Source organism: Rhinolophus ferrumequinum, chromosome 11, assembly GCF_004115265.2.
Source record: "Rhinolophus ferrumequinum isolate MPI-CBG mRhiFer1 chromosome 11, mRhiFer1_v1.p, whole genome shotgun sequence".
NCBI lineage: Eukaryota > Metazoa > Chordata > Mammalia > Chiroptera > Rhinolophidae > Rhinolophus > Rhinolophus ferrumequinum.
This window is the reverse complement of record NC_046294.1, coordinates 16,373,767-16,386,764: the sequence shown is the minus strand read 5'-3', so window position 1 is coordinate 16,386,764 and position 12,998 is coordinate 16,373,767. Positions and strand designations below refer to the sequence as shown.

At 41.9% G+C, this 12,998-nt stretch overlaps 1 protein-coding gene across 1 annotated transcript in view; it reads left to right on the top strand.

Annotated features, from left to right (window-relative positions):
* Positions 1 to 12,998, top strand: part of EXT2 (exostosin glycosyltransferase 2) — a 127,272-nt gene that overhangs the window by 61,418 nt on the left and 52,856 nt on the right. The window contains exon 8 of the mRNA XM_033119158.1: positions 1,382 to 1,513. Within this exon, the coding sequence (XP_032975049.1) occupies positions 1,382 to 1,513 (132 nt within the window). The remainder of the gene's footprint in view (positions 1 to 1,381; positions 1,514 to 12,998) is intronic.

Sequence of the window (12,998 nt, the reverse complement as noted above, 5' to 3'; positions counted from 1 at the left end):
TTTGTGCAAAGTACAAATCAATAACACATAAATAGAAATTCCCCAAATGTTTAGAAATTAAACAGTATACTTCAAAAATGACCCATGAGACAAAGAAGATATCACAATAGAAATTAGACAATTTTTAACCTAAATTATAATGAAAATATATAAATGTGTGGAGTGCATTTCAAATAGTGCACAGAGGTAAATTTATAGCTTTTAATGCATATATTAGAAACAAAGACTGAAATCAGTTATCTAAACTTCAATCTCAAGAAACTAAAAGCGAGATGAATTAAAGTCTCGCAAAGTAGAAGGAAATAATGAAAACAATATCAGTGAGGAATAAAATAGAGAAAAAATACATAATAAAGAAAATGAAAACCAAAAAATGTTTTCTTGAAAAGTCTAATAAAATTGATAAACCTCTAGTAAGATTGATGAAGTACAAAGCAAAAACCAGATTTATCAATATCAGCAATGAAAAGTGTATTACTACGGATTCTGTAGGCATTAAACAGACATTAACACAGTTTAATCTAATAAATTTAACAGTTTCTATTCCTTGAAAAATACTACTTCCAAAACTGACACATACACAAAGATATATGCATAGTCCTTTGTCTATGATTTAAAACCTTTAATCCATGATTTAAAACCTTCACACACCAGGGAACGTCTAGGCCAGATGGCTTTTTTGATGAATTCTAAACCTTTCAAGGAAGAAATAATGCCAATCTTGCATAAAATTTCTCAAGGAATAGAAAAAGAAGGAACACTTTTCAGCTCATTTCATGAGACCAGCATAACCTTGATACCAAAACCTGATTTAAATATTGTAAGTGTTGAGCAAAAGAAGTCAGAAAAGAGTACAAGTTGTTTTGATTCCAATGATGTGCAATTCAGTAGCGGGCACAATAGAAAGCAGGGTGATGATTCACTCTTAGAGGGGTGAGATGCAGACTGGGAAACAGCATCAGGGACTCTTCTGGGGTGCTGGAATGTTCTATATCTTTATCTTGGCAGTAGTTACAAGCATACGTGCATGCATAAAAATTCACTGAGCTGTACAGTTAAGAGTGGTACACTTTATGTTATATCTTAAAATAAGACTATAAAAACTTGCTTTGGTATGACCATGATATTTTCAGCATCACATAATCTCTCTTGCATCCAAATTGAATCCACTATGCACTTTCCTTGTTCACGTTCTGTTTTGACTGCATTTGGTAAATGCTCACTTGAGAGGGATCTGGCGTGAGCAGCAGGGAGAGGGTGCCACAGGCTCCCCGCTTTGGGGGAATAAAGGAATGGCCCAGACCCAGAGATGGTGTCGTAGAGCATCTAGTTCTCCTCTGTGTCACTTGCTTGCTTACTTATTACAGTGCTTTCTTTCCAGGCACGGTGGTTCTGGGAAGCATACTTCCAGTCAATTAAAGCCATTGCCCTGGCCACGTTGCAGATCATCAATGACCGGATCTATCCATATGCTGCCATCTCCTATGAAGAATGGAATGACCCTCCGACTGTGGTACGTGAATTCCAGTGCTAGCAGGTCAGCCATGGTCCAGCTGTCAGGAGGAGACAAAGGAAAAATGGGCTGAATTTGTAAAGGGTGTTTAGAGTCTAGCTCTCTAAGCTGAAAGTGTGCTGTTATACTTGGGGTCTGATTAGGCCAGCTTAATTTTGAAATGATGACAAAAGTAAGAAATACGGCAGCTATAGCTTCTAGTTTGTTTGAAATGTGCTTCAGAAGACAGTGTGTTTATTTATTGCAGAGTTAAATGGGGAAGCTTGGGTCTTGTTGGAAATCAAAGGCTTCCTGATGATTTTTGCAGTGGCAGTGCTTAGAACTCGTGAAAAGATTCTCTCAGCTGCTTAATACTAATAGTTTGTACTTTAAGTTCTTAGGGACTGTGCTGAGTACTTTACATGGATTATTTCAGTGAACATTTCCAACACCCTGTGAGGAAAATAATCAGCAAAAGTGATCTAGAGGCATTATGGATTGCCACGCTCGACTGTGGCTGAAGCCCCTGGGTATTTCCATCAGAGAGAGAGGGCGGTCAGAAGCTGCTTTCAGGGCTTCTTCCTTGCTTGAAGGAGTCACGAGACACTTGTGGCATTGTAGGGACTTTGCAATGGCCCCACCTCTCATTGAAAAGGCCTGAAACTCTGGGGCTGGCAGTTATCGCGTCCTTTGCACACCTGGCTGTCTAGCTCACAGACCTCAAGGCTTTCACGTAGGTAACTGGACTCCATTCTTCATTCCAGTCCCTCTCTCTCTCTGGCCAGCCCTCCTTGTTTCCTGATTCTCAGTAGTCCTGCATTCTGCCACCTGGTGATCTTCATACGAGTATAGGGACTGACTCTCCTTCCAACCTTTATTAAGCAGTTTCTCTGTGTCAGACACTCCCCCAGGTGCTGAGACTGTAGAAAAAGAAGCCAATCCCTGCTCTCAAAGGAACGCTCCACTAACTTGGGAAGCCAGCAAGTAAGGCAACAATTGTACGAGAAGTATTGGGAGACAAGTATTTGGAGACGTGCTGTAATAGAGTGGTAACAGAATGCCGTGGGAGCGCAGAGGGAGGCAGCACTCCTCGCTGGGAGGGGTCAGGACACTTCCTCAATTCAGGGGTGGGGGGCGGGGGTGGGGTGGTGCCTGCGAGGACGTAAAATATATGCTTAGGGTAAAATGAAACAAAACAACAACAAACATCTTTCTCTTTTGCTTGAAGTCAAGTTTCCTTGTGTTCATCTCCTCCCTTGAATCCATTGCCAAAGGTAGCCTTCCAGAATGTTTCTGGTTGCATAAAAGCATAATTATATAATTATAAAACGCAGATGGGATCATACTACATGCATCTTGCCATTTTTACTTTAATAATAAGTTATGGACTTATTTCCATTTCATTCTGTACAGTACACAGTCTACCAACATATCTGCAGGTTTGAATTCTGTGAATTTGTATCCATGGATGCAGCCAACTGCAGATCAAAAATATTCAGAAAAAAATCCAGAGAGCAAAACTTGAATTTGCCACTGTTGAGCACCAAGTTGAATCTGTGCAAATGAAGCGATATGTAGGCATACCCTGCTGTAGCCTGTATGCAAATATAGGTCATATGCATATGCAAACACGATGCCATTTTATATAAGGGACTTGAGCATGTGCAGATTTTGGTATCCAAGGGGGGTCCTGGAACCAATCCACCAGGATACCTAAGTATGACTGCTTCAGTTTACGGATGGCTGTATAGTATTCCATTGTTGAGGTGTATCTTGCATAGCCATTCTATTACTGATAGAGACTTAAGTTGCTTTTTTTCTATTTTCAAACAGTAATACAAGGGACATACTTTCATATATATTCACACATAAATGTGTAACTATGGAATTAATTTCAGCTGAGAAATTGCTTAAAGAATATGTACATTTTGAATGTTGATACATATTAGCAAATTGTCCTTTCAAAAGACTATACCAATTTCTAGTTTCACCGATGACATTTTGGTGATTCTGGTTCTCCATGCCTTCAGTAATCCTACTTGAATTTTTGCTTCTTTGCAAAGTAAAAAATGATCTTATATGTGTGCATTTTTCAAGTGGAAGGTGGATATCTCTGCCAGTTTCCCTCACAATGTAAATATAAATCCTGTTTGTATTTTGATTAGTCACATTGAATTTTTTAGATTGTTTTAGGTTTTTATTCCGTAGGTACTTAGTGAGTGCCTACCATGTTTCCGGCAGTGTTCTTGGTACTGGAAATGTATCTGTCAGTGAACAAAGCAGAGAAAGATCCAGGCCTTTTGGGAGTTGACATTGCAATGGATCTTGCTCTCTGGGAGCAGGATTTGTCTTTCTACTAGAATTTTAAAGTTTTCCTTATAGAGGTCTTTCACAAGTCTTGATAAATTTTTTCATAGATATTGTATCTCTCTTATGCTCTTATAAAGGAATACTTTCTGACACCATAGTTTCTAACTGGCTACCATTTGTATAAAGATATGTTATTGACCTTTGTATATAAATTGTGAACTACTCTTACTAAATTCTACAATTGTTTCATTGTTTTAGTTGATTCTCTTATGTTTTCTAGATATACAGTCGTACCTACAAGTGCTAATTTTGCTTCCATTTTTTGAATCTTTTTTTTAAAAATCTAATTGCATTGGCTAGTACTTCAAGAACAATGTTAAATGATCTGAGTGTTAAAAGAGAAGGATAGGTATTATCTAGGCAGAGGAAGGGGGAAAGTTAGGTTTCATCCAGAAGGAACAGCAAATTCAGAGATGCAGAGGGACGAGAGCATGGAGGTTTAAGGAACTTCAGGGAGGTCAGCGTGGCAGCAGTAGAGGAGGCCTGCGAGGGAGAGGCCTGGAGAGGGCCCAGATCACAGAAGTCCTTGTGTCTTGCGGAAGGTGTTGGAGTGTTATCTGCGGGTAACAGGAAATCACTGAAACATTTAAACAGGCTGGTAATGTGGAGAGTTGGCGTCGGCTCATTCTGACCTCAGTGTGGAGAATGGACCCTTGCAGTGGTAAGACTGGAGGCAAGAGACTATTTCAGGAATGCAGGTGAGACTTAAAAGGGGACGCGTTTAAGCACTGTCAGGAGAGCTGACTCTTTGAGGGACCTGAGGGAGTTTCGCATAACTGAGGTAGATGGTGTAGTTTATCCATGGAGAACGGGGGCGCCTGGGGGTCGTCGGTAAGGATGGCGTTGGAGTCTAAACTCAGTCTGACTGCAGGGCCTTCCACCATCTGCCTCCGGTCTCCCTTTCTAGATTCACTTCCTTCTGCTCCCTTGCAGGGAGTTCTAGATTTCTGGCAACACAGCTTTGTTCTTCCTGTGAATAATCCATGCTTTGTCTTCTCTGTGCCTTTGTGACTGTTGGTCACCACTGCCTTTTAATTGTCAACATGTTATATAAGTTTCCGCGGCCTGCTCATCTACCCCTTCCAACGTGAGGTTTTGCAGATCCCCTAAGCAGGAAGTAAGCTTTCCTCCTTGCAACTCTTAGAGCATATTACCTGTGTTTGTTTCCTGTCACTTCACATGCATAGAAGTATAATTTCCTGTAAAGTTTTAACCTTCTTAAGGGAATTTCTGAGTTATCTTGGTATTCCTCATAATACCTAGGACAATTTAATTTGGACTGGAGGCCCTTGATATATAAGGGGGTGGGCAGAAGATTGAGATCCCAGGACTTGAGCTCTGCAAGGCTCACTCACAGACTGATGTAACATCCGTTATTTTATTTGACCTTTACCTGTTGGGAAGGTGGCGAAAGTGGTGCATTCGTTCTCATCTATGAAGCGGACATAACGAGACTCACAGTGCCTGATGACTTGTCTGAGGTCATATAATTGGCAAGTTGTGTAAACAAGTGAGAACCCAGGGCTTCTACCTGCGATGATTTTGAATTGTCTATGGAGTTTTACGGGAGCCTTTGAGCCTCCTCTGGGCTGAAACATTTCCACTATTCCACGCATGTTTTACAAGCTTGAGACAAAGAGCATCACATCTGTTCCTCTGCAGGAGGATTCACACAGGTGGGGTGGTCACAACGCAGCCAGAAAGTGTGCAAACAGTGGGACTTTATTCTATACTTTTATCTAAAGCTCTAAGAAACATTGAATAAGAATCAATGGTTGGAATTTTCATTCTCTGTCTGTCAAAGGAATATAAACTAGGAGAAAATAGTACGTGAAATTTTGCAGTTTTGGAATAGGTGTCTTTAAATTTAGGATAAAATGGTCGAAGAGCTGGACTCTATCAATTTGGGAAAGAACATCAGCATAAAAGGCATAAATCTGGATATGCAACTGGAAAATATATTCTCTATTTTTTCTTTAACTCTTTCTTAAATAGTCCTTTTTAGTGTAATTCAGTGGCTACCCTATTTCTAGGTGCTCAGGTGGTGAGAGCCTTGATTGAAAGCTGTGGGTTTTACATTCTGCATCTTCAGTGAAAGCAACTGATGGGAGGCCCGAGTAGCACTGATTTATTCATAGTTGACTGTGCCCCTCCCCTTCAGGAATATTTAACCCACTCTAGATGTGATTACTATGAGTCCAACCTGCAGGGGAGTCGCCCCTCTAGATTCCATCAAATTTATAATATGAGAGACCCCGAGGTGGGAGTAGATGTGGATCTTGGTCGGTAAATCAAGGGATGATCTGGGTTTTTCAAAGCTCTGCTATCAGGGCCTCCAGCCATGCACTGCACTTGCTCAGACTGCAGAAGAATGGGTGAGAATAGAGTCCTATTTGGGCCAGATGCCGCTGCCTTAGTTTTTTGTTTTGTTTTGTTTTGTTTCAAAAGCACCTGTTTGTGGAATCCGAAGACAGTGAGGATGGCCTTGCAGAAACCAAATGTTCACGTCACCAGATGCTTTGCCTGCAGATAGGAGACCAGTTACATTATGCATATTATACCACACTCCCAAAATTTGAAAAAGTTTGACAAAATAATTCTTGAGCATAACTTGAAAGTAGCAGATCTGTGTGGTTGGGAGACATTGGCCCTTTGTTTTGAATCTTTTCTTTGGAAGGACTTGTTCACCAAGTTAAGGTTCCTTATGAAAGGATGAGTTTGTTTTTGTCATTTATTTTCTTAGCAACTCATATCAAGGCTGCCTGTATTTTACTACCTTTTCAGTCTCTCCGTGCTTTCATTTTTCTCCTTTTTTGCAAATGTCAGCAAAAATGTATCATCTCCCCAAATGCCCATCACTTGTATCACTTATAATGTTAGTGACATTTCTGGTCTTGCCCCTTGGCAGTCCTGTTCCCTACATCTAGACCCACCCTGTGTAGCTAGGGGTCTCCTCGCACCCCCTCCCTCACCTTGCTTCACCTTGCCTCTGGTTCTCTGCCAGACGTGAGCATGTCTGGAGGACAGAGACAGAGCAAGTGAGCGTTATTATGGCATGGGCGTGGGCGTGGGCACGCAGTGGGCCAAGAACTGAATTTTTGGGTTTCTGACATATGTTGCCAAAACCGTATTTTCTCAGCAATAATTTTTTAAAAACTAAATGTAATATAGTCCTGCACTCATGTTGTAGGGTGGTACATTATCCCATGTTGTTTTTCTACAACATGATTTAAAAGATTCAAGGGGGATCAAATGTATGGTGATGGAAGGGGAGCTGACTCTGGGTGGTGAACACACAGTGTGATTTATGGATGATGTGATACAGAATTGCACACCTGAAATCTATGTAATTTTACTAACAATTGTCACCCCAATAAATTAAAAAAAAAAAAAAGATTCTACCTCACCTTAGCAATGTTACCATTTTATTTACCCCATCCCTTTGACAGTACTTTCCCCCCAAATTTGCTACCGTGTTTCCCTGAAAATAAGACCTCGCCGGACAATCAGTTCTAGTGCGTCTTTTGGAGCAAAAATTGATAGAAGACCCTGTCTTATAAGACGGGGTCTTATAGTAAAATAAGACCGGGTCTTATATTAATTTTTCTTCCAAAAGACACGTTAGAGCTGATCGTCCTGCTAGGTCTTATTTTCGGGGAAACACGGTATCATAGATAACACCAGTAAAAATACTCTAGATTGGTTTTCTTTTCTGCATTTGACCATACCAGATCTAGAATAGAAATGAGAGTAGCAGGGGTCCCCTAGCCATTGACAAAAATTGATGAGAAAAATAGAGGAAGTGACTTAAAATGGTTTGTTGTACTCAGCATACGAATGAGGTTGAAACATGACAGCGTATTCCTATGAGATCTAGCCAGAATGGCTACTTAGCTGCAAGAAAGGCCTCAGACAACAATTATATAGGTACTTATCTGGGCTTCCTGTAAGCCTCAGTCCAAGTCCAGTTTTGGAAGACAGAAAGGGAAGGGATCACTAGGTTGGAGTGTTGCATAAGAGCGCTTGATTGGCAGTCACCAGCCATGAGGAGCAGGGAGTTGTGGGTAAAATGTGGCAGTTTGCTGTAGCCCCCTAAGTTCTTAGGAAGGTGGTTCTCCCACTGTGGAATGCATCAGAATCTCCTGAAAGGCTTGTTCAGACACAGATTGCTGCCACTTTACTCCAGGTTTCAGATTGAGTAGGTCTGGGTGGGGTCCTAGAATTTGCTTTTCTAGCAAGTTCCCAAGTGGTGTTGGTGCTGCTGGTCGAGGGACTGTAGTTTGATATGGGATTGATTGACTGTGTATGTCCTGATTCCACGACTGGAGACGGCCCTCCCTCTCTCCCCATCCAGTTCTTCTTCTGGATCCCTAGGGCTTAGATTAGAAGCATCTAGACGCTGGGTTGAGACTACATCTGTCTCAGCTACATTAAAAACACCGGGCTGCTCGTACTTAGATGTCCAGACGGTGGCCCTCACTTGCAAAGGTTATAGTTGTACAAGCAGCTGAAAATATCACTCAACTGTAAACACTGACAAGCAATAAATCACCCTGCAGGCTGAAGAAGTGCCGGCTCAGATGCATGAAGCAGAACTCTACGTTGAAAAGATACCAGGTTAACAGTCTGTTGAACTCAACTCAGTGCCCTTTAACTTCCAGGTTGTGGAATGTTTCTCTGGAATTTGAAAGTCCACCCTGCCCCCCAGGAGGCCTTCTGGGCTTATTCTCCCTTTCTTCCTCTGACTGCTGAGATATGACTAAAGTATGTGTGGAATTTAGAAATTTTACCTTGAATTTTAAGTAAGTTTAAGCTTTTTAAACTCTTTGTTTTTAGGGGTATCACACTGATAGGATCACAGTTGCACAGGCAATCCAGTATACGTCCCTAACCTTTCCTTGAGTAGCCCTTGCTTTTGAATTGTTTCCTATCTGTAGTTCTGTGGAAACAAGCCAGAGAGCCTCCAGCAGGTCAGCAGCAGCCAGGGACTAAAGAAAGCTGAGTTGAGTCTGGAGATGGAGAGATGCAGGAAGATCCAAAGAGCTTGATCTGGGGCCCCAAGCAAAGAACTGGGCCGATTCTGATGGTCAGGTAGAAAATGGAAAAGACGAGATCACCAGCCAGATCCAGATGGGGAGGGTATGGAAGGAATATGTAAAGACCAACTCAGAGAGGTTGCTAAGGGGATCACGTCCACCGGTCTTTTGCACAAGCATCCTAGACCCTTCCTGGTGGAGAGGGACCCGCATGCCTGTGGAGCACACATCTGCACGGCAGCTCCAGGGGTGCTGGTGGCTGAGTCTGCACACACTGTGTTCCGGGCATCCCTCCTCTGGTGCTGACTTAGAGTCCGCTGTTACGGCTCCAGCGTTCATGAATCAAAGCCTGACTCCTTCCTTCCATCACACAGCTTGTAGGGGGCAGTGTGTAGAATAGTTTTCTGGAGTCTGTGGGAGCTCGATCTGGCAGCAGATTCATTAAGAACATATTGAATGTTTGGCAGAGTCGTTCTTCGTGCCCCAGCTATCATTTATGAGCACATCAGATTCCCTTTTCCCTTGTTTCAGGGGCCATTTTCCTTTCTCCCTTGAGGTCTGCTCAAATGATTCAGTAGCAGAAGTTACCAGGAAAATGGAGTTGTTGGGTATTTCAATGTCAGGATAATGGATTTTGTTTTCTATTTTTAATATCCTATCCTAGTTACGTGCCTCCCAAATAATTAATATTTAAGTATAATTTTCCAATAAACGGTCATTACAGATGCAGAGTAGAAAATTTTCCATGTAGCTCCAACTAGAGGTGGATTTTTCGTTGTTGGTTCCCTCATTTCAGCTATATTTCTTAATTTTATGTTTTAAAAAGTAGTATGGTTTTAAAATTCAAATAGTAAATAAAGCATTAGTAAATAAATAACTGAAATTAAAGCTGTACCCAAGGAGCAACTGCTTTCAACTCTTAGCTTTCCTCTGGTACTTACCGTCCTGTCTTCCCGTAAAATGCTTTTAGTGCTATTTTTGATTTCTCAATCACAGGCATTATCTTTTTACTTCCTTTGAGTTAGTGCTTTTTCTCCTATTCTCCCTCTTTCTCTATCCATTTCTCTCTCTCATCTCACTGATAGGGCTATATCATTTTTTATTGAAGCAGTATTTATTGTGTATAGTATTATTATTAGGACTATAAAATAATGTTTTCAGTTGAACCAAGTAGTAAACCACGATTGTTTCCTTTCTTATACATCTTTTTATTTTCCAGGGAGTTAGCAGCCTTTTTTTTCCTCTTAGATTTCCATGTTCCTATCACTAATTCATTTTTACTAAATTCTCCAAATGAAAGAATAAAATGGTCATGCACAAGTGAATTATAGGATCCCTTCCCTTCTTCCTTCCTTTCCTCCTTCCTCCTTCCTTCCTTCCTTCCTTCCTTCCTTCCTCCTTCCTTCCTTCCTTCTTCCTTCCTTCCTCCCTTCCTTCTTTCCTTCCTTCCTTCCTTCCCTCCTCCCCTCCCTCCCTCCCTTCCTTCCCCCTTCCCCCTTCTTCCCTCCCTTCTTCCTTCCTCCCTTCCCCCTCCCCCCCCCCCTCCTCCCCCTCCTCCTCCTTCCTCCCTCCCTTCCTCCCTCCTTCTCCTTCCCTCCCTCCTTCCCTCCCTCCTCCCTACTCCCTTCCCTCCTTTTCCTCCCTCCTTCCCCCTCCCTCCTTCCCTCCCTCCTCCCCTAGTCCTTCCTCCCCCTGTCCCTTCCTCCCTCTCCCTTCCATCCATCCATTCCCTCCCTCCGTTCTTCCCTTCCTTCCCTCCTTCCTTCCTCCCCTCCCTCACTCCCTTCCCTCCTTCCCTCCCCCTCCTTTCCTTCCTCCTTCCCTCTTTTCCCTTCCCCCTCCCTCGTCCCTCCCTCCCTCCCTCCCTCCCTTCCATCCATCCATTCCCTCCCTCCCATCTTCCCTCCCTTCCTTCCCTCCCTCCCTCCATCCCCTCCCTCAGACCCTCCTTCCCTACCTTTCTGGTTCCAGTCTGGGTTTACTGCTCTCTGGGTCTCCGCACTGGTCATCCTGACCTCAGTTCAATGTGATTTGGGATTTCCCTTCTTCTCTCTTCTTTGTTGGATTCTTTATTTCCAAGTTCTGACATCTTCCTCATTTTGGGTTTATTTTTTCCAATAGCTTCTCAAGAAAGGGACTATTGGAAGATACATTTTCTTGCACCTTGCACGTCTGAAAATGTATTTATTCTATTTCACATTGGAGTGATAGTTGGGCTAGTATATCTGGTTGAGGTGAATTTTTTTCAGAATTTCTTCAGAATTATTCCATTGTCTTCTATGCTTCCCATTTTTTATGTCAAAAAGTAAGGTGTCTTCCTCATTCCTAATTCTTTACGTAACATTTTAATGTTCCTGGGAAATTCTGTTCTGAAATTTTATGATGATAAGAGTATGCCTTGGTATGAATGTTTTTTGTTCACTGGATACCGATTTGGGCCTTTATAAGCTAGAAATTCATGTCCAGTTCTGAGAAAATTGTGTTTTTTATATCTTTGATTATTTTCTTCCTCTGTTTTCTCTTTCCTCTATGGAACTTCTGTTGCCTAGATGATGAATGTGCTAGATTGATCCTTGTTTTTCTTATCTATTCTGTCCTATTTATTATCTTTTTATTTTAGTGGGTTTTTTTGTTTGAATGTCTTAGATATTTTCTCAATTTTGTCTAATAACCTTTCTTTTGATTTTTTAAAATTTTGTTAATTTTTATTTCTAAGAGTTTTTTCTTGACTTCCAGTTAATCTTTTTTTAAAGCTTCCTATTCTTGTTTTTTTTTTTTTTTTTTTTTTTTAATATATATATATTTTTAAGATTTTAGTGGGGGGAAGGGGAACAGGACTTTTATTGGGGAACAGTGTGTACTTCCAGGCCGTTTTTTCCAAGTCAATTTTGTTGTCCTTTCAGTCTTAGTTGTGGAGGGCGCAGTTCAGCTCCAGGTCCAGTTGCCGTTGCTAGTTGCAGGGGGCGCAGCCCACCATGCCTTGCGGGAGTCGAACCGGCAACCTTGTGGTTGAGAGGACGCGCTCCAACCAACTGAGCCATCTGGGAGCTCAGCGGCAGCTCAGCTCAAGGTGCCGTGTTCAATCTTAGTTGCGGGGGTGCTGCCCACCATCCCTTGCGGGACTCAAGGAGTTGAACCAGCAACCTTGTGGTTGAGAGCCCACTGGCCCATGTGGGAATCGAACCGGCAGCCTTTCGAGTTAGGAGCATGGAGCTCTAACCTCCTGAGCCACCGGGCCGGCCCCCTATTCTTGTTTTAATGCTACATTACTTTTCACTGAAGATATTTGTGGTTTTGTTTTAATTTTTCTTCAGCTCTTTGTATTGTTTCCTTTTTCAGTTCTTTATTTTCTAACTTGTGTATTAGAAACTTTCTTCAAATACCTGATGTTTCTCAGTAGTCTGCTCTTATTTAAAAGTGAGGCACTGAAAGCTCATTAGAAGCTCTTTGTAGGTGGATAAGGCTTATCAGCTGATGGGCTTTCCTTAGGATAAGAGGATGGGGACCGGTCCTTTGCCCAAATGTCGGTGTTCATGGGTTACTTCTGTTGGATTGGTTCATTGGTCCAGAGAATAATCTTTCTGCTCTTGGGAGCAGGGGAGAGGGTGGCTAAGTCTGGGCTTCAAGCATTTTGGGAGCTGAAATGGGGACGGAGAAGGGTTCCCACTCGTGCTTTTATTGCTAATCGCTTAGGCTCTGTTCGTTATAGTGCCTCGCCTGCCTTCCATGTTTAGAATCTCTAATTCATTTTCTCCAGAGAATAAACTTCCCTTCGCCTGCTGAGGGGGCAAGGGAAGGGAGGACAGCAAGAGGGGTCGTCTGCCTGTGCTTGTGGGTTTAAGGGATCAGAGTTCCTCCTTTCTGGACATCTAGTACCTCCAATTTCTGAGTCTTCTTATTATCATTGTTGGTAGGTTAAGCTTTTTTTACGTTCTTCTATCAGCATTTTCTTTGTTTGCTTAAACAGACCTAAAATTCTCTGTATTTTTTTATTTTGACATAATTTCAGACTTAAAGTTCCAAAAATATTAGAGTTTCTGTATACCCTTTACCCATATTCCTCAAATGTTAATATTTTGCCACATTTCCTTTATTCTTTT